The sequence below is a fragment of the Miniopterus natalensis genome, chromosome 11 (genome assembly GCF_054644295.1).
Source record: "Miniopterus natalensis isolate mMinNat1 chromosome 11, mMinNat1.hap1, whole genome shotgun sequence".
Lineage (NCBI taxonomy): Eukaryota > Metazoa > Chordata > Mammalia > Chiroptera > Miniopteridae > Miniopterus > Miniopterus natalensis.
In genome coordinates, this window is record NC_142091.1 from 53,711,933 (window position 1) to 53,733,447 (window position 21,515).

At 42.3% G+C, this 21,515-nt stretch overlaps 1 protein-coding gene across 2 annotated transcripts in view; it reads left to right on the forward strand.

Moving 5' to 3' along the window:
- Positions 1-21,515, forward strand: part of NELL1 (neural EGFL like 1) — a 619,484-nt gene that overhangs the window by 594,920 nt on the left and 3,049 nt on the right. For both annotated transcript variants that reach the window (XM_016201668.2, XM_016201669.2), the window contains 2 exons: positions 2,837-3,030; positions 19,612-19,788. In XM_016201668.2, coding sequence (XP_016057154.1) covers positions 2,837-3,030; positions 19,612-19,788 — 371 coding nt within the window. The remainder of the gene's footprint in view (positions 1-2,836; positions 3,031-19,611; positions 19,789-21,515) is intronic.

Genomic DNA, 21,515 nt, shown 5'->3' on the forward strand with positions numbered 1-21,515 from the left:
TAATTGCCAATTTAGAGATTTTAAAGGAGACCATCAATTGAATATTCTTTTTTAGTCATTTTTTGTGGGTCTGTTGAAATTACTCTTCCAGACAATTTCTTTAGTGATTCGTTAATGGCTTTCCTCTGTATATATCTTCAAGCATTTGACAAGAAACTGGGGTGGGGAGGGAGGAGGGCAGGTTGCCTTGCTATTTCAGTGTGGTGCCTATTTTGCTGTGTTTGTCATGCTTTGAACCAGACCCAAGGACTTTTCCAGATAGAAACTTAACAATGAAATGTTTTCCCTGAAGGAGAAGGTTGTGGTTATGCCCTAGGCTTATTGAACAACCCAGAGAACAAATGTCGGCAAAGTTGGCTCTATAATAGTATCAGTCTGTACATTTTCTGAATTTAATTTAAACAAATACATTGGACATCCTCAGTGTATTATGTTGCACTGGCACTGAGAAGAGAAAAATGACAATATTTAGTCTCTGCACTCAATGAGCTCACTAGTTATCTATGGGGATGGCTATATGAAACATGTAACTCCTGAGAGAGGAATGCAAGAGTAGCATTGCGTACGAGGTAAGAGACAGCGAAATGTCATAATGACCATCTTGCAGAATGAGGGGTGGTGATATTTGATCCTGATTTTGATGAGTTCATGGGAGTGAAGATAGCAGGAATGAAATTGCTTACCTTTTCAATTAATTAACTTGTGCTCCACCTCATTCCATATAGGCTGAGGAGATGAGAGAGGTTTCTGGCAGGAGCATCACATGGTAAAATGTGTTGGGAGTGACATGGGCATGACCAGGAACAGTGACACAATGAGGGAGTATCTGTGGTCTGATTGTGGTTGACCTGGAATCTAGGCATCTTCATGTGGGATTATTTCCACACTTTTCAAAAGAAGAATCATTATCCATTAACTGAATGTCTTGACTGAGGCAAAAATTGGTGGGACAAAGACAAACAGTAAGTCACGGGATGAATTAGCTTCTAGAAATACCATTGGAATTCCTTAACATCTCCTACTTTGTACCACTGCTCTGAAGCCAAGTTTTATACCAATACCGTGCATGCATTCAGGCAGGAAAGACAGGCCGTTTCTCTCTCATTTGTAAGTCACAGTAATTTCAAAATTCTAGCAGACTTTGACTAATTATATCATTCTCAAAATTTTAACTAAAGATACTAAAGAGGATTCACATAAGATCTTATCCTTGAAAATGAGTTTCAGCGTCTGGAGGGTAAATCGTTGAAAGCAGAGAAAACCGCAGACCATGGGAGTCTCCTGAAAGATGGCACAGGCCTTGGCCGTGAGGCGGCCCGGCGCAGTGGGAAGAGCTCAGAGCCCCTGTCAGAAGGCCCGGGACACAGGCCTTGCTCTCACCTGTACCAGCTGTGCGGCCACTCAGCCGTCTCTGGACACTGATGTCTTCCTTTGTAAAGTGTGAATAACCATTTCGGCTTGCGACTCCGTGGCATAATTCATGAGAAGGAGCTCTGAAATACTTTGAAGCAACATATTCTGAAGTAGCGGTAAAATTGATTCCATGCTTTTGAGCATTTTATTGCTTTGAGCACTTTAGGTGAAAATACCAATGACAATTAATTTTTCTTTAATTTAGTCCATAATCCTTAACCAAGTGCTTGCAACCTTATACATATTTAACATGAAATTTAGGCTGTAGAGTAAGTTAATTGACACTCTTCTTATTCTGACTTACCAATAGTTATCCGTACGTACTCCTGAGTTTCTCCTTACTACCTTCACGGGGACAATGTCTTACATGTCATGGGACATTTATAGCAACCAGTGTGCAAAGAACCATGTGCATAGCAAACTTTTGGTAAAAACTTATTGGAATCAATTTCGTGACCTGAAGGACAGTTGAAGGGCATGGCAGGAGACTGATCAGACTTTTCTTGAGTGGTCTCAGAACTAGTACAAAGAAGTAGAAGCTACCGGTTAATATATTTCATTTCAATTTAAGGAAGGCATTTCTAAGAATAATTCAGTGATGGAATTTGCTGCCTTGTGAGGTAATACATTGCCTGCCGGGGCTGGATAACTCTGTTTGGATTGTTGTTAAGGTCACTTGGGCTCTGAAAGTCAGGGAGGACTGACTGGATTTATGTTTTCTTCCCATACTGGATAGCAATGAAAAACAGCAAAATAAATGTGTGTCTTTCATCACCATCCAAGCCATGCCTTACTGCAGCTCTGAGATGTTTTCTGATGTGGTAAAATGCTGCTGGCCATGAGGATGGTGAGGCTTGATTAGGAAAACACCTCCCAAGAACTGTTCCCTCTTCTTGCATCCTTGGTCCCAGGATCTGCTGGAAGTCTAACTGGCTCAGGGTGCCCTAATTACCTACTTGGTCCTACTCAGTGCTAATCTATTCATACCTTTTCTAAAAGACTCAGATCTCCATAGGGTGTAGCAACACCGTTGATGAATTAGCAGTGTTTATGCTCTCTGGATGGCATAGTTCTTGAGACTCTCCTAAAATTAGTACAGAGCTGCTACTAGATAATTTAGTAATTTGAGTGTAACAGTTGCAAGTTTGAATCTCAGACCTGCCACTTATTAGCCATATGACAGTGGGCATGATAATTAACTTCTATGATGAGCCTCAGCTCCATTGTTTGCAAAATAGAGAAAAGAACAGGCCCTCCACCACAAAGCTGCCTTGCAGAGTAAACGAGGTTATGCATGTGAGCAGCTTGGCACAGTACCTGGCACAAGGTAAATGCTCATCAGTGCTAATGGATGCTGTTGTAAATGATTATTATTTTCTAATAATTGGCTAGATTCAAAAGCTCTGCGCTTTCTTCATTGCAGACATTGACGAGTGTGCCTTACGAACACATACCTGTTGGAATGATTCTGCCTGTGTCAACTTGGCGGGGGGCTTCGACTGCCTCTGTCCCTCTGGGCCCTCCTGCTCTGGTGACTGCCCCCACGAAGGAGAACTGAAGCGCAACGGGCAGGTGTGGACCCTGAAAGAAGACAGGTGTTCAGTCTGCTCCTGCAAGGTAGGAACAGACCTGCGGTGCTGCAGACCTTGCAACTGTGCTGCAGACATTGCAACTGTGCTTTCTCTCCCTCCCACCTCTTTCCCGACACCTGTTGGCTTGCGGTGTCCTGTAGCTCGTGTCCTAATCCAGGCAACAGCTAATGATGATGCCAGGTGCCAGGCACACCTGCTCTCAGCGGAAAGTGAGGTATGGGGTTGGGAAGCGACTGCAGAGCCCAGGGGTTGCAGGGCAGAGAAGCCAGTGAGTCCTCCCCCTGAGAGCTGCAGTGCCTTAAGGGTGGTTGGGGGAGAGTTTTAATGAGCCCTCTTCCCACACTTATACCAACTGGCTAATTAAAATTATTTTGCCCGAAATGATCACCTGTAAGAACTTGCTCCCTTCTGTGGTGGCATCATCCAGAAAAGCGAGGCTCAGAGACGAGCCTCCAGTGGTCAGAGACAGGCCGACCTCCATTCTGAACAATTGGACTGATGATATGGAAGCTTCTGGTAAATGATGTCTTCTTTGTTGTGCTCAGGGCCAGGCTGTTCCTTACATTAAGTTGTTCGGAAGTGGGTTTACTGCTTATGGAAATAAAATTCTGTCATCGGCTGGCTTTGCTTTATGCTTAGCCAAATGAGCCTATCAAAGTGTTTGATTTCCTTGTGCTTCATTTCATCTCTTGTTGATCTTGCCCATTCATTTTCCTTGGATGGTGCTTCGCCGTAGCTCTCGCATTGTATTGTTGTGTCTTTCGGGAGGAGACTGTTTAATCTGGGGCTTTATGGGCATGGGGACCACAGGATAGTACTTGCTGGGTAGCCTCTTAGAGAGCTGGTGTCCTGAGAAGTTCAGAGGCTTCCTGAAAACAGTTGAACTGGACCTTGAGAAGTTCCAGTTCCTTCACCTCCTCCTAGTCTGCTACACCCGCGACAGACCTGGGGCGCCTGTTCAGGAGAGCTGTATATCAAGTCTTTAGATCATTACCCCCAACACCCATTTTATACATAAACCTAATTCAAAACACCCAAACTCAGGCCCATAGCCCCCATTTATGGAGCACCTCCCATGTTCCAAGCACCCTGTAACTTAAAAACAGCATCACGTTTAATACGGCTCAACTTTGAAAGATGAAGAAACCGAGTTTCTGAGTTTCAGGACAAGTGATATGTGCCAAATGTCACAAGATATAAATGTTTAAGCTGGGACTTGAATTCCACTTGCTTGCCCCCAATTTCATAGTTTTCTCATCTCGCCATATGTCCTGGAAAACTCTACAGATGATGTCTGTTTTACACAATCAGCCAACCCAACTCACTTGAGCTCAAATGCCCAACTCAGAACTATGTTAATGACTATGGGACATTCCCTCAGGAAGTTTTCAAGTGATTAGGCACAATATTTAACCGTGTGGCACTGACTCAACGGGAAACACTTTTAAGAGAAGGGAAGCTCATTGTGGGTTAGAATAGTTGAGGAGGGCTTATGGAAGAGGTTGGCAATTCGGTCTCCATTCAGTAAGCAAAATCTGGGAAATTTTCTTTACTAGATCTTTTCTAGAAAATATTGTTTTTCTAAACTTTAGAGAATCATCACAACCTGACCTCATATTTATTTTAAGCTTTCTGGATCCCCAGGCCCTGGAACAGGCAAAAAATTTTACTTGAGTCTTGACTAGGGTAAAACCAATATTTCTTTCTCAGTTTTTGTTTTGTTTAAGCCCACAATAAAGCATGGAACTTACCAATCATTTACAGTTTCCCAAAGCTTCATTAACTGTGCTAACAATCCAAGCAGCCTAAGTTCATTAATTCTACATCCACTCATAAAGTTCCTTTGAAGTCTTAAGAGAATTAGATTGAAGTTGCCACAGGAATTAAACAGCCCTTTCAATCTTACGTTGTTAATATAAAGCATCTCCACAACCACTGTACCCCTTTAGGAATAAAGTACTAGGCAGATTTCTTTACATACGCCTTTTTACAATTGTATTTATTAGTCATTAACAGCGTTATCTCCCAAGAGGTTGTGGGAAATAAAGAAGGTCTTATTTCAGGAGCTAAATACAGACCCATAAATCAAATTCTATAAATAATCCTCAAAAAAGAATTTACTTGCGACCCTTCTTATTTGTTTCCATGATTTATAGTTGAAAATGTTCCATTCTGATTTTTTCAACTTTTTTTCAGTTACAGTTGACATACAATACTCTATTAGATTCAGGTGCATAACACAGTGATTAGGTATTTATATAACTTATGAAGTGATCACCCTGGTAAGTCCAGGACTCATCTGACACTACCTAACTAATACAATTATTACAGTATTATTGAGTCTAGTCCCCACGCTGTACTTTAATCCCTGTGATTATTTTTATAACTGGCAATTAGTATTTCTTAATTCCTTCTACTCCCTCACCCGTCCTCCGAACCCCCTCTCCTCAGACAACCATCTGTTTTGTTTGTTGGGTTTTTTATATTGTTTCTTAGATTCCACATGTAAGTAAAATAATACGTTGTCTTTCTTTCTCTGTCTGATGTATTTCACTTAGCGTAATACCCTCTGGGTCCGCTCACGTTGTTGCAGATGGCAAGTAGCAGCGAATATATTCTTCGGTTCAGTAGTTCGTTTTTTGGTTTTGTTGTTGGTTTCCTTGGCTGTGTAAAAACTTTTTAGTTTCATGTAGTCCCATTTGTTCATTTTTCCTTTTGTTTCCCTTGCCCAAGGAGACATATCCCAAAAAATATTGCTAAGAGCAATGTCAAAGAGTTTACCGCTAATGTTGTCTTTGGGGAGTTTTATGGTTTCGGGGGCTTGCATTTAAGTCTTTAGTCCACTTTGAGATTATTCGTGTCTATAGTATAAGAAAGTGATCCAGTTTCCCCACCATCATTTGTTGCAGAGACTGTCTTTACCCCCGTGTATGTTCTTGCCTCCTGTTTCATAGATTTATGGACCATACAGGCATGGATTTATTTTCTGCCTCCTCTATCTGTTGCACTGATCTGTGTTCGTTTCTTTTTAATGCCAGTACGGTGCTGTTTTGACCACGACAGACTTGCAGTTTGAGATCGGGTGGCATGATAGCTCCAACTTTGTTCTTTCTTCTCAAGATCGCTTTGGATATTTGGGGGCTTTTCTGGTTCCGTGTAATTTTTAAGATTATTTGTTCCAGTTCTGTGAAAAATGCCACTGGTATTTTGGCAGGGATTTTATCAATCTGTATTGCTTTGGGTGGTTTAGACATTTTAACGACGTGCACTTTTCCCGCCCGTGAGCAGAGCATACCCTCCAGGGACTCAGCCCTACTTCAGTTCTTTCTTCCATGTCTTTTCATTTTCCAAGTACGGGGTTTTAAACCCCTTGGTTAAATGCATTCCTGTGTGCCCTACTCTTTTTGATGCCATTGTAAATGGGATTGTTTCCTTCATTTCATTTTCTGACCATTTGCATTGACATATAAAAATGCATCTGATTCCCAAATATTAATTTTGTATCCTGCTACTTTTTACTGCGTTCACTTATTAGTTATAACAGTTTTTCGGTGGGTTCTTTAGGCTTCTCTCTCTATAGTATCATGTCATCTGCAAATAACGATAGCTTCAGTTTTTGCTTTCCAATTCCAATGCCTTTTATTTACTTACTTTTACCTGATTTCTGTGGCTAGAATTTCCAATACCTTGTTGAATAAAAGTGGTGCAAGAGGATATTCTTTTCTTTTTCATGATTTTAAAGTAAAAGTTTTTAGCTTTCCGCGGTTGAGTATGATGATAGCGGTGGGGTTGGCATATACGACCTTTATTACGTTGAGATGTATTGTCTATTCCCACTTTGCTGAGAGTTTTTTTTTTATCATAAGTGGGTCTTGGATTTTTGACGAATGCTTTTTCTGCACCTATTGATGTGATCATATGATATTTACCCTTCATTTTGTTTATGCGATGTATCGTGCTAATTGATTGGTGGGTATTGATCCAATTTGGCTTCCCAGGAATAAATCCCACTTGATCGTGGTGTATGATCTTTTTAATGTATTGCTGAATTAGGTTTGCTAGTATTTCACTGAGGATTTTGCATCTATGTTCATCAGGGATCTTGGTCTAAAATTTTTTTTTTGTAGTGTCTTTGTTGTGGGGGGATTTGTTTGTTTGTTTGTTTTTTATCTGTATAACGCTAGCCTCGTAAAATGACCTTGGGAGCATTCCTTCCACTTTGATTTTTTGGAATAGTTTGAGAAGAATAAGTATTAATTTTTCTTTGAATGTTTGGTAAAATCCATCTGGTCCAGGGCTTTTGTTTGTTGGGAATATTTTGATTACTGATTTGACTTTGATGAGAGTTACTGCTCTCTTCAGATTTTTTTTCTTCCTGATTCAGCTTTGAAAGAGTTGGTGTATTTCTAGAAATTTATCCATTTTTCCGAGTTTTCCAATTTGTTGGCATATAATTGTTTGTAGTATTTCCTCATAATCCTTTGTATTTCTGTGGTATCCATTGTCACTTCTCTTTCATTTCTGATTTTATTTACTTTGGCCCTCTCTTCTTTTTTATGATGGGTCTGACTAAAGGTTTATCAATTTTGTTTATCTTTTCAAAGAACCAACTCTTGGTTTCATTGATTATTTCTTTTGTTTGTTTGTTTTAGACTCTTGTTTATTTTTGCTGATCTTTATTATTTCCTTCCTTCTACTCACTTTGATCTTAGTTTGTTCTTTATGTAGTTCTTCAGGTGTATGTTTGAGATTTCTCTTGTTTCTTGAGGTAGGCCTGTATTGCTATCCATTTCCCTTTTGTAGCTTATTTGGATGTGTCCTATAGACTTTGGGTCATTGTGTTTTCATTTCCTTTTGTCTCTTTTGACTTCTCCCTTGATCTCATTGTTTACCCATTTGTTGTTTAGTAGCATGTTATTTAGCCTCCATGTGTGTTTGTGTGTTTTTCAGCTTTCTTTTTATAATTGATTTCTACTTTCATACCATTGGGTTGGGAGAAGATGCTTGATATGATTTCAGTCTTCTTAAATTTATTGAGACTTGTTTTGTGGCCTAACGTGTGGTTGTACTGAAAAATCTTCTATGTGCACTTGAAAAGAATGTATATTCTGCTTCTTTGGGGTGAAATGTCATAAAAATATCAATTATGTGCCTTTTCTCTACTGTGTCAATAAGGCCACTATTTCCTTGTTGATTTTCTGTCTGCATGATCCACCCATTGATGTCAATAGTGTGCTCAAGTCCCCTACTATGCTGCTTATTTCTCCCTTTATGTCTGCCAATATTTACTTTATATATTCAGGTACTCCTACATTGGGTGTGTAAATGTTTATGAGAGTTATATCCTCTTGTTGGATTCATCCCTTTATCATTATGAAATGCCCTTTTGGTCTCTTGGTACAATTCTTTTTTAAAAGTCTATTTTGTCTCACAAGTATTGCTACCCCAGTTTTTTTTTTTCATTTCCACTTGCGTAAAATATCTTTTCCCATCCTTTTACTTTCAGTCTGTGTTTCTTTTACTCTGAAGTGGGTCTCTTATAGGCAGCTTTATTATCCTTCATCCACCTGTCTTTTGGTTGGAGCATTTAGTCCACATGACATTTAAAGTGATCATCAATAGGTATGTAGTTATAGCCATTTTATTTTTTGTCTTTATGATTGTTTTTGTAGTTTTTTTCTGTCCCTTTCTTATTCTCTTGTATGCTGATGACTTTCTATAGTGTTGTGTTTGGGTTCCTTCTCTTTATTTCTTGTACATCTCTAGCTTTTTGGTTTCTGATTCATATATACCAACCTATGTTTATAGCAGTCTATTTTAAGTTGCTGACACTTAAGTTCACATTCTATAATCTCTACATTTTTTTACTCACTCCCTCCCCACTTACGTTTTTGTCATTATTTTTTATTTCTTGTGTGTGTGTTTATGTGTATCCTCTAATTTATTATTGTAATTACACATGATCTTCCTACTTTTGCCTTTTAACATTTGTACTAGCTTTATAGTTGGTGGGTCCACTGTTTTTACAATGTGTTTGCCTTTGTCGAAGAGATTTTATTTTAAACTCAGCTTTCTTATTCATATTTATGATCTTTTCTACATAAAGGACCCCCTTTAATATTTCTTGTAACATTGGCTTAGTTGTGATGAACTCCTTTAGCTTTTTCTTGTCTGGGAAACTGTATCTCTCCTTTGATTCTGTGTGATAGTCCCACCGGGTAGAGTAATCTTGGTTGTAGGTCCCTTCTGGCCTGCAAAGTTTCTGTTGAGAAATCAGCTGATAGTCTTATCGGAGCTTCCTTGTATGTTATTAACTGTTTTTTCTCTTGCTGCTTTTAAGAGTCTTTCTTGTCCTTAACCTTTGACATTTTAATTATGATGTGTGTTGGTGTGGGCTTCTTTGGGTTCTTCTTGTTTGGGACTCTCTGTACTTCCTGGACATTTATGTCTGTTTCCTTTGCCAGGTGAGGGGAGTTTTCCATCATTATTTTTAGAATAGGTTTTCAATTTCTTGCTCTCACTCTTCTCCTTCTGGTGTCCCTATGATGCAGATATTGGTATGCTTGAAGTCATTGCAGATACACCTTAAATTATTCTTATTTTTTAAAATGTTTTCCTTTTCTGCTGCTGCCCTTGGGTGTTTTCTGCTACTTTGTCTTCCAGGTTGCTGGTTTGATCCTCTGCTTTATCTAATCTGCTGTTTATTCCTTCTAGTGCAGTTATTGTATTCTTCATTTCTGATTGGTTCATTTTTATGGTTTTTATCTCTTTTTTTGAAGTTCTCACTGAGTTCATCCATTCTTCCCCTTAGCTTATTGAGCTTCCTTATAAAGTGTGTTTTGAACTCTGTATCTGGTAGATTGCTTATCTCTATTTTGTTTAATTCTTTTACTGACATTTTTCTGGTTCTTTCATTTGGGACGTGTTTCTTTGCCTCCTCATTTTTGCTTATTTCCTGTGTTTGTTTCTATGTATTAGGTAGATTTCATACATCTCACAGTGTTGGCAGAGTGGCCTTATGTAGTAGGTGTTCTGTGAGGCCCAGTGGCACAGTCCCTCTTCACCTGAGCTGGTTACTCCAGGGGTGTCCCTTGTGTGGGTTGTGTGTGCCTTCTTTTTGTAGTTGAGCCTTAATTGCTAATAGCATGTCAGTGGGTGGGATTGACCCTCAGGCTGAATGGATGTGAAAGTCTACCTTGACTAAAGTGGACACTGATTTGCAGAGCTGACCTCATGTAGTGGAAGTCACCTTTAGCAGGACTCTAGCTGAGTTCACCCTTCAGGTTTATCACTTGTGAAGCTGGTTGGGCAGTGCTCTGATGTCGTCTGAAGTCGGCCACCAGGTGTTTTGGTTCTTGAAAGGGGCTGCTGTGTACGCCACTTATGCCTAACCTGGTACAGTGTAGTGGAAGCTACAGAGTGATTTGCAGTTGGTTGCCACTTGTTCTGGTGTTGGCGGCACTTGGGAGATTCTATGCTGTGAACCAAGGCCAGCTATCACTAGTATCAGGCTTGGGACCCTTTTGTGGGCCTCACAGTGTGAGCTGAGGCCAGCCACCACTTATGCCAGGCTTTGGCAACTTATTTGAAGCTACATTCCAAATAAGTACTGGCTGGAGCTTATGCCAGGCTTGGAGTCACCTCATGGGTTTTACAATATAAGATGAGACCAGTCACCCTTTGTGCCAGGCTTGGGGCTACCGAGCAAGAGATACAGGGCACACTGAGGCCAGCCATTGCTTGTTTGAGTTCTGTAGCCCTTGGAAAGATTTTAGGGTAGTCCACAGTGGAAGCCAAGACAGGCCACTTTTGTGGAAAAGCCTCTGGAAGAGGTTTGGCATGAGGCATGAGTTGTTGGGTGGGCAGGGTCTCAGAGAATCCCCAGGGCAGGGAAAATGGTATTAGCCAGGTTAATGGAGAGCACAGATTTGGTGTCCACATGCACCAAGCTGGCTGAGTGGAAAGAGTGCTCAACAAAGGGATAATGGTGGTTGCTAGCACTTCCATTCCTGGAGAGAGGTGCCCTGACCAAGCCCCTCCAGTCCTTGCCCTGAAGTTAGTCAATTTATTTAGTTCTTCCTCCTATGTCCCTGGCACTTTTTGAGCTCCTGCCTCTATGCTGGAGCCCAGAATAAGTGAGTTTGTGAGAGCAAGCCTATATTCAGGCCCCTCAATAGGACACATAGGTCAGCAGCCCTTCATCTCACTTGGATGCAATCCTGCTGGTTTTCACAGCCAGATGTTCCTGGGGACTCCTCTTCCTGGCACTGGTGCCACAGACTGCAGAGACCAGTGTGGATCTGGAACCCATTGTTTCTCAGAGGAGACCTCTACAGTTGAGATATCCCTCCCAATTCTTAATTGCCACACCATGGTTGTGAGACCTGCCCATTCCATGTCTCTGCTTCACCTACCAGTCTTGTCATAGCTGCTTCTTTGTACCTTTAGTTGTAGGACTTCTCTTCAGCTAGTCTTTAGGTGGAGTTCAGTGATGGCTGTTCTCTAATTTAGTTGTAATTGTGATGTGGTCCTGGGAGGAGGCGATCACAGCAGTTACCTTCTCCGCCAAAAATCGTGGGAGTTCTGTTCTATTCTATTTTTGATAAGAAAAAAAAATCTCCAGTTCTCAATCATCCAAATTGACTATTACAATGACATTATCTTAGAGGCTAAGAAATAAAATTAAGGTTGGGATATAAAGTACTGGCTTTTTAATCCTGTCCTTGACGTTTCAAATTCAAGTAAAACCAAATCACACAAGCCAACAAAGGATGCGGGCTTACTTTTAAAAGAAGCAGGTGGTCAAAGTTCTTTTAAAAGGCCACTTTCCCCTTGAGAGTCAACATACCACTTTAGTGTTTCTTGCCAATTTAAAAAAAAAAAAGGCCTTGAAACATGTCCACTGCTGAATGGAGTTCGAAGATAAAACTAGGCTGACACAAGTGCATTTGGGCTTTTGTTTCGATGCTATGTGCTTCCTTGGCAGTGACAAGGCTTTTGTGCACCTTTTGACCACATAATTGATTAGGCACAGAATGATTGCTGAGCTGTTTGGAACCCATGTTTCTCCAGCATTACCCATACCACAGAAACCCAGATTGAAAAACGGTCCTTTCTCAGGGCTTGATTCCTAAATCTTAGTTACAGCCCAGCTTCTTTTCATAGATACCCATCTGTGGCTCTTTCATTCATAAATCTGTCCATGTCCTCAGGAAGGCATCTTTATTTTCTACCAGGGAAGACAAAGAGATCTCTGGTTTATTAGATTCTAGGAGATGCAGCCTTTTTATATTGGAGATCATGGAGATTAATAGTGAAATGGATACACAAACAATTAACCAACTGTCATGCCATGGTAAAGTCATGGACAGCTTGTTGTGGGAACATAGGAAGGGGAAGTCTGCTCTATTCTGGGAGGGTGCAGAAAGGCATAGGGAACGACTTCACAGAGTAGGTGACCTTTGAGTACGACCTCAATGGAAGAGACATTTAGCCAAATACAGGTGGAGGGAACATGAATCCCAAACAGAGGAAACTGCAAGAAGAAGGTTACATTAGAATAACAATAAATGTTGTGCTAAGGAAAATATGAAGTGAATGATCAGATCAGAATATCAGGAGCAAGTAGAGTATGGGAAAGATAGAGCTGGTGATGAGCCTGCAGATAAAGGCTGGGGACAGAGTCAGGCCATGGAATTTAGACCTTACCCTGTAGGCAGCAGAGGATCGTGAGAGGTTTTTCATTTAGGATCGGCATGGCCCAATCAAAGTCTGACTGACAGCATGAGGGAAGGACTGAGGAGACCAAATCTAAACGGAGAGATATCACTTAGGCTGAAGTAAAGGTTCAGAAGAGTAAAGAAGAGAACCTGAAAGATGTCAGAGCGGTAAGATCTCATGGAAGATAAGGAAATGAAACAATGGGGTCCTGGTGAATGGTGATGTCAGACACTCAGCCTCTGTCACAATGTGTGCCCTCATTCTGTGAGCAAAAAGGAAGCTTCAGAGTGGCACAGCTGAGACTTAGCTGCTCATTTTCCTGGGTGAAAAGAGTTCAGAAGGTGCCACAGACAAGAGAAAGAGCCAGGGTTTGCCCTTTAGGTTTGCATGCACTCAATAAATGTTAGCTATTACAACACCTACGTTTACTCCCACACCCACACCTGTACCCACTACTATTATTAGCAACTGGAAAATCCAGTGGCAGAAAGAGAGCAAGATATGAAGGCCAGATTTCATTTCTGTGCTCCGTGCAGTGTTTGTTTGTTTAATTAAAAAGAAAAGTTAATAGCATTCATCCTGAAACAAAATATAATACTGAAGATCTAAGCCATTCCAGGTCTTAAGTTTTTCTGGTAATTACTGAGATGGGTAGGGAAATACATACCATAAGTAACCAATCACCCTCCACGTCATAATAAAGTCAGGGCCAAATTGCTGCGGCAACCCAGAAGGGGGGCAATGTGAGGAAGACCTTAGCCATAAGTTCGTCTAGAATGCTGCCCATTTCACCTGCCCTCAGATAAGTCTTTGCCCAGAAACTGAAGAAGATTGCCATGGTAGGACTCCTTCACTTCCTTCAGGCAAGGAGAGACTAACTCTGTCTGCAAGGAGCTGACAGTAATATAGTCCTGCCATTCTCCACACTCACTCATAGAGTAAAGAACAGGGATGAGCCAGACTGTGCCTGGAGCCATGGTAGAGGATAGCTTTCTGAAATCCTGCAATCTACTCATTAAAAAAAAAAAAGCTTTTCTTTGCTCTTTAAACCTAACATGCACCAGTGTCAACACCTTCCTGTCTTGGGTGTTCTTGATGGCAGGAGCTGGCTGTATAAGCTCTAAGATTATGTTTCCTTTTCTTTGAAAGATAAACATATTGGCTGGTTTAGTTGTGCCCTGGTTTTGTCAAGAAACAGGGTCTCCATGTCCATTCCTTCCACTTCATCTTCCTGCTGTGCATTTATCAAATTCCAGATTGGGATCTAGCTCCTGTTTTGTTATTACAGGGGACAGTCATTCCCCTCTCTGGGCCTGGTTTCCTCTTCATTCAAGTGAGACCATTGGATTAAATGATGGTCTAAAGTTTTTCAACCCTAGGAACTAATTAAAGAGGGCTAGTTTGGGGGGGGGAGGGGGGTACCTGAAGGCATAATTAATATTTTGTAAAACAATTCGATATCAGCTTAAAAAATTTGTACGTGAGAAGGTAGAAGAGATGCGTCTAGGGTACCACTCTTAATTGTATACTTTATATCAGGGATCAGAAACTTTTTCTGTGAAGGGCCAGATAGGCTTTGCATACTGTAAGGTCTCTGTCTCAAATACTCAACTCTGACATTGTCGTGTGAAAACAGATACAGACAGTATATAAATGAATGAGGGAAGCTATATTCCAGTAAAACTTTATCCATAGAAACAGGTGACTGTCCAAGTTTGTACTCTGGGTGTCATTTTTATCTAAGTCCACCTTCTTGATTTAAAGTTCTGAAATTATGGCAGAAAGGAAACTAGTAATTTATGCAATCTGGAGTAAATGTATCAATATGTGGACTATTCAGTAATAAAATGTGTAATTTATACAATAAAACCTGTAATTTTCTGAGACATAGTAAGAATAAATTAGTTTTATATTTACTAGGAAAGTGTATGTTTCTGCTTTTTTAAATTCAGAAGCAATTTAAGTATTACAATACTCATAATTTGTTTATAGCTGAACTTTCGATATAAAACTGCATACAGGCATTTAGCTCCTATGGTAGAAGGGTGGGAAAATAAATCTTTGGCACTTAAGTGGGGATTGTTCTGACCACTTCAGCTGTGACAGAGGTCAAACTCTGGGGGTGACCCCAGGGATCGATGGCAAGAAGGATTACTCACCCTCAGTTGGCTCCATTCTCTTACCAAATTTGGATTCTGGTGCGGCTATGCTCTGAGCTGAGGTTTTATAATGGCATTCTCATTGAATTAATGAAGCCACCTGTGACATTTTCATTATTAAAAATGATTTTCTTGACAGTTACCCTGTAATTCAAAGCCAAAGTGAATATAGCCATTGTTCTGAACATGTTAGAGACTAAGAGGGGCCCATTTGGCATTTTCACATAATTGAGAGATGTGAGATTGCCTTCTTTTACACTAACCTGGGGGCTGTTCACTGATTCATCCTTTTGATGAGCACATTGGGAGAAGCCTGGCGCTCAGATTGGGCCGGGTCTCATTGCCTGGTGCAAAGCAGCCACTTCTAAAGGGTCTAGTTCTGTGTGTTTGACATTGCTCATGGATGTAGCCATGTGGGGTCCTGAAGCCTGGTCCTTCCGTACTTGGGGGGAGTAATATTGTGCCCTCGGTAGCTGAGCTGACCAAATGGTGTCCTGTCATAGCTGTTATTACTTTTCTTAGCTTCTGTTGGTTAAAGTAAACCTGTAGGGAATAATTCCAGGCCAACTCACTAATATATTTTGCTCATGTGCCCATTGCCTAACATGACTCCCTAATAACTCACTAATATATTTTGCTAAAAAGGACTCATGTTAGCAATGAGTACATGAGCAAAATATATTAGTGAGTTAAAAACAATGGCATATGAGCTGTAAGTAAAAAGCTATTGGAAGATTTCTAGGATCTGGACATTCCTTTTTCAGACCAGCTGAATTCTGATTCAGTTCAGTGCTTAACTAGAACCTCTTCCTTTCTTTCCACAAACACATGCACACATACATGAATATGCATGTGTGTATAGACATATGTACATATTTATGTGTATATATATGTTATGTAAAATTTCCTGGGGCCAAGAGACCAAGAAAGGGGCTGTCACCTCCAGCATTACGTTATGAGTTTATTAAGGGAATGTACATACGAAGTTCACCCTGTTTGGTGACAAGACAACATAGATATCGGCTACATCACTGCAAGAGGTGCTAAGGGGTTATATAGGACAGTGCAGGGGAAAAACACTGTACATGCCTGCCCAGGGTGAGGCAAAAGACTGTTGCGGGAACCAGCACAAACCGGCCCCCATGGGGCACAGGGGCGAGTCCCTCAGGCAGCCTCTGAGGGGGTTTAGGGGAAGCAACCCGTGTTCCGCCCCGGATCGAGGTGGCAGATCCGACAGCGTGCGGTCAGTAGTCATCGTGGAATGGCCTTTCCACCACACATGTATCAATCTTTCATCCCATGGTATTTAAGAACATTATCATTTATTGTCATTAACTTTATTTTCATTAAACTTGTTGGAGTAACACTGATGAATAACATTACACAAATCTCAGGCGTACAACTTTATAACACAACACCTGTGTGCTCCCCACCTGAAGCCTGTCTCCTTGCGTCACCATGTCCCTAACTCCCCTTACCCTCTTCTGCCCTTTCTGCTGCGTGCATCTACGAAGATTGTCTGTCTCTCTGTTGCTTTCTGTTTCATATCCCACATTGGACTGAAATCACATGGTGCTTGTTCTTTTCCGTATGACTTGTTTCACTGAGCACGGCGCTCTAGGGCCCACCCCGGTTGTTCGCGTGGTGGTGTTTCATGTCCCTTGCGGCTGAGCAGCATCCCGTTGAGTCCATGAACCACCTTTTCTTTCTTCTTTCATCCGCCAGAGCACTGAGGCTGTTTCCGAACCATGGCTGTTGGTAATCGTGCCGTAGTGAACACGGGTACATGTGTGTAACACGTAAATGTCACAAGTGGTCCCGTTTTATGTGGTGCATTCATTACCAAATTGCTGCAGTTATAGTATTTTTAATGCTCTTCCCAACTTTAACCTTTATGTTATAATTAAGTGTTTAATAATTTATTCTGAAGTAGTTTTGCAGCTTCCTGCTTCTGTGTGTCTGGTAATCATCTTATTCAAAGTTTTCTATAATTTTGTCTTTTGGTTTCTGGCAAGAGAGCTCCTTTCAACGTGTCTCGTGATGGAGTTCTTGTGGTGGCAAATTCTTTCACATTGTTTGTCTGGAAAAGCATTTATTTCTCCTTCATATCTAAACAATAACTTTGCTGGATACATATTATCCTTGGCTGATGGTTTTTTCTCTTTCAGTATTTTTTAATATCTCCTTCCACTCTCCCCTGTCTTGTAATTTTTCTGTAGAGAAATCTGATAATAATTAACGGGGTTTCTTTTGTAGGTTACAGTCTTTTTTCACTGACTGCCTTGAGAACCCTTTGTCATTAATTTTTGGCAGTTCAGTGACAAGTTACAGTTGTCCGAATGGTAAATTTAAGGGGAGAAACAATGGAGCCTGTCACTGTGCCGTGATGCCGACGCCACTCCCTGTTTCTTGTCGTTTCTCATGCGATGGAGCCAGTGCAGGCGGTCTGAGAGAAAGCACGTTTCGACCTCTTAAGGTTATTAAATATGTAGCCGGCATATCTCCTTTTCCCGCTCCGTAAAGAGTGTAAAGCGTCTCAACATTTCCCTTCAGCCGACAGTCAGCTTATATCAGCGAGTCCCGTCCTATGCGACACTGTTACTGATGAAGTAGATGAAGACCCTGAGGGGAAGTCCATCAAGTGTGCAGATGTCACTAAGCTGTGAAAAATGACAAAACGCGGCGGGTGGGTGACAGGAACGGCGCTGGGAAATCACTGAGATGGTCAGGAGAGAGGAAATGCATCTGAGGCGGCGACACACAGTGCGGATGAACATCAAGTTCTACGCTTTCTGACCCCAAACAGCAGGCTGTACGGGGTGGGACAGGGCTTCGCGGGGGTTCAGCCCTGGCCGAGCTCAGCGGAAGCCAACGCTCGGACGCGGCCAAAGCAGGTGAGAAAGCAGCTGTTGAAGCCGGGCTGCCTAAGGAACGTGCGGCAGGCAAAGCAAGGCCGGAGGCCCGCTTCCCTCTGTGCTCTCTGGAGAATCACCCAAGACTATTCACTTCTCTAACCGAGCTTCTTGTTTTGAGAAATGGAGATGGAAGTGTCTACGCTACCTACTTATCAGGACCAAGGGTGCTAACGCATAGAAAAGACTTGGCACAATGCATGGCGCAAAGTAAGTGTTGAAATCATGGTAAATTATTATTACGGGCGATGGTTATTATTGTTGGAAGTACTCGAAGCTGTTGAAGGAGGCGACTCTAACAGGACTCAAAACTCTGCGGGCTGGTCAGAGCACCGGAGACGGTTCATCCAGAGGCGACGCCTTGGTGGGTACATAAATGCTTCCTCCTAAGAGGGGAGGAGCTGAAAGGTGACAGCTGGGTTCGGGAGTCCCGTGATCACCAGGGCTGTGAGCAGGGAGCGATGACTAGAGGCAGCGAGAAACCCGGTGTCTGTCATTCGGACACGTGCAGAGCGTCACTTTGAATGGCTTCCATAGCGGAGGGGTTCAAGCACAGGCTTGATGCCTTTTGCATGCCTGCCCTAGAGAGGGTTCAAGTAGAGGTCGGGGTGGGCCGTGCGTCCTTTCCGGTGCCCCGGCCCTGAGATCCTGTGGCTTTGCAAATGCCCAGCAAGCAGTTCTAATGGCAGCTGTGCCCACAGGCCTCGCCCTCCGTTTTCAGTGTCTTCGTTGCCCGGGGTGGGTTACCAGGCGCCGCGCACGCTAATGGGAGGCGCTGCGGGAGGCAGCCTCGATGCTCGAGTGCCGCTGGCCTCCGTGGTTCTCTCTGTTTGTTTTTTATGTCGGTCCTCATTTACTTGTTACTCGTGCAAAATCTTGTTTTTGACCGGGCTCAGACTCAGAGGTAGAGGCTCAGGGACAACAGCCAAGCCCCTGGCCGTCCGTCCCTGGCGTCTCGCCTTGGCCGCCTTCTCTCGGCCAGGAGCTGAGCGGATTCTGCAGGCTCGCCCTTGTTTTCCTCGGGGCGCTGTTTGCTCGGAGCAGCATCACTATCTCTGCCATGCTGAAGACGACCTTGGACCTCTCTGGGCCTCAGTTGCTTCTTCTGTAAAAGGGTTCAGTCAGACTTCCCCCCAGAGTTGAAGCAGAGATAAAATTAGGTGCATGCATCGGACTGTGTCAGTTGGTGTCATTCTGGGAAAAGCACAGCATGATTTTTTCCCTCAAATGAGTTATTTTTTTAATAATCCTCACCCAAGGATATTTTTTCCATTGCTTTTCAGAGAGAGAGAGAGAAACATTGGCGTGAGAGAGACACATAGATTGGTTGCCTCCTGCACATGCCCTGACCAGGGCTGGGGATCGAGCCTGCAACTGAGCATGTGCCCTTGATGGGACTCGAACCCAGGACCCTTCAGTCCTTGGCCGATGCTCTAACCACTGCACAACCGCTTGGGGTTCAAATGAGTCCTTGACCATCTATGCATTTTCATCTGTTCAGTTATAAATTTACTTAGAAATATGATTGCCAAGGAACATTTAGGCAAAAAAGATTTTCAAGGACTATCTTGACTTCTTTTTTAAACTTAGGACTGCCTCCATTTTCACTGGGGCTGCTTCCAGGCAGGGCCAAGGCCGGGGAAGGGCAGGGCGCAGGTGTAGGGGCGCAGGGGCGCCTGTTTGGAAAAGCAGGAGGTGGCGGCCACTGGGGCTGAGACGTCCCCACGGGCTCGCTCCAACGAGGCCTGGTGTTCGCGGCGTGGCTCTCCCACGGCCTCCCTCCCGGTGACACCTTCTTATCCTCGCTCTAAGCAGGACGGGAAGGTCTTCTGCCGACGGACAGCTTGTGACTGCCAGAATCCCAGCGTCGACCTTTTCTGCTGCCCGGAGTGCGACACCAGGGTCACGAGTCAATGCTTAGATCAGAATGGACACAAGCTCTATCGAAGCGGAGACAGCTGGACTCACGGCTGCCAGCAGTGCCGGTGCCTGGTACGCCCGCTGCCTGGAGGGCGGCCCTTTCCCTGGGGGTGGCCTGGGGCCTTTAGTTGCCGGTTGTCTGCAATCCTGTGCAGGGAGTGATGGGCTCTGTCGCTAATTAAGGAGCGTGTGCTCTGCCCGAAGACACTCAGATTCTACTTAAAACACTGAGCAAGACAAAAAGAACATATTTTTATGGGACATATTTGACCCAAGTTACGACAGCTTACAACTGCTAGTTTTTAGCAAACCCATCCCAAGAAAATCCCTCTGTGGTAGAAAGTTTCAAAGCCTTGGTCAGGACTTGTAGTACTTACAGAGCCAGATCTTTCATTTCTTGGGACAGAGCCATTAAAGGTTTCAGTATGGGAGAGAACGCAACATACTAGAAATGTCAGGGGTTGAGTTATAAATCCTAGAATCCAATCCTGGTTCTCCCATTTGCCAGCTCTGTGTGATTAACGGGCAAGTTTTAGCATTTCACTGATCAATTCTTCCAAATTTCAGTGTACACAGATGGATGAGCAGTACCTATTTTGTAGGGCTTTTATGAAATTAGAGATATATGTGAAGGGCAAATATAATACTTGGCACATAGGAAGTACTTAGTGTGCAATTATTATTATTAATATTTTCTAGATTGAAAAAATGTGTTTCAGATGCTAAACCTTCATATAGGAAAAAAATGTCATTTTGGATTTTAATATAGGGAAACTGGTATAATTGGATTTGAGAGAGTTCAGAGAAAAAGTTTAATTTTTAGACCTGTTTCTTTCTGTTTTAAATTATACCATGAAGATTTCTAAGGAGGTAAAGAGTGTCAGGACATGTTATCAGAGTAAACAATGATGTTTCCTCTGTGAGGAGTCCTATGTAACTATTGGAGCTAAGTCATAACTAAGTCAACTTGTAATGGGAACTCTTAGCAGTGTTCCATAGTTAAATTAATGATTCAGTCTATGGATACTGTGTGGAAACAAGTATTCAGAGAAATTATGCTTCAAATTTCCATTGGATTTTCTAGAATCTCCTGATGAATGTGCAGATATTCTTAATAGAATACAGCTTTCTTAATCATTCCTAATACCCATGACTATAACCAAGATAAATTCAGACCACAGCCATTTTTTCAAACTTCCATCCAGGACACACCCAACAAAATTATGGAATTAGCTTCCAAATCAGTCTGGAAAATTTCATGTTCTTTTCAAGAAGCCAGTCATAGGCATTCAGAAGAACTGGCATTATTTTAGACATGAAATTTTTATAGAATTTCAGAAAGGCAGCCTCTTCCATCCCCAGCCCCTGAGTTTACTATTTCTTGGGGAAATTGAAGCAATTGAACAAATAATTACTGTAGAATAATGTGGGTCATATTTAAGAAATATTCATTGAGAGTTTGCCTGTGCCCGCCTCTGGATAGATGATATAATGCTGAGCATGATAAACATGATCCATCATGAGTCCTGTCATAGGCCTGAGCCTCATGAAGCCGACCAAATAATTAGACATGAGTTTGCATAAATTGTAATGAGTGTCATGAGAACAGAAGAAGCAGCTACATAGAGAAACAGTTCTGCTCTGGGCAGCCCAGTGGAGTGCCCGTGGCCAGATTCTGGGACATGTGGACACTCATTTGAACTGTTATATAGGCAGTCCACTGGCTTCACGGTGCAATCAAAACCGTTATGAAACAGTTCCCCTGAATTTGCCCAACCTTAGCTTTAAATTTGATACTA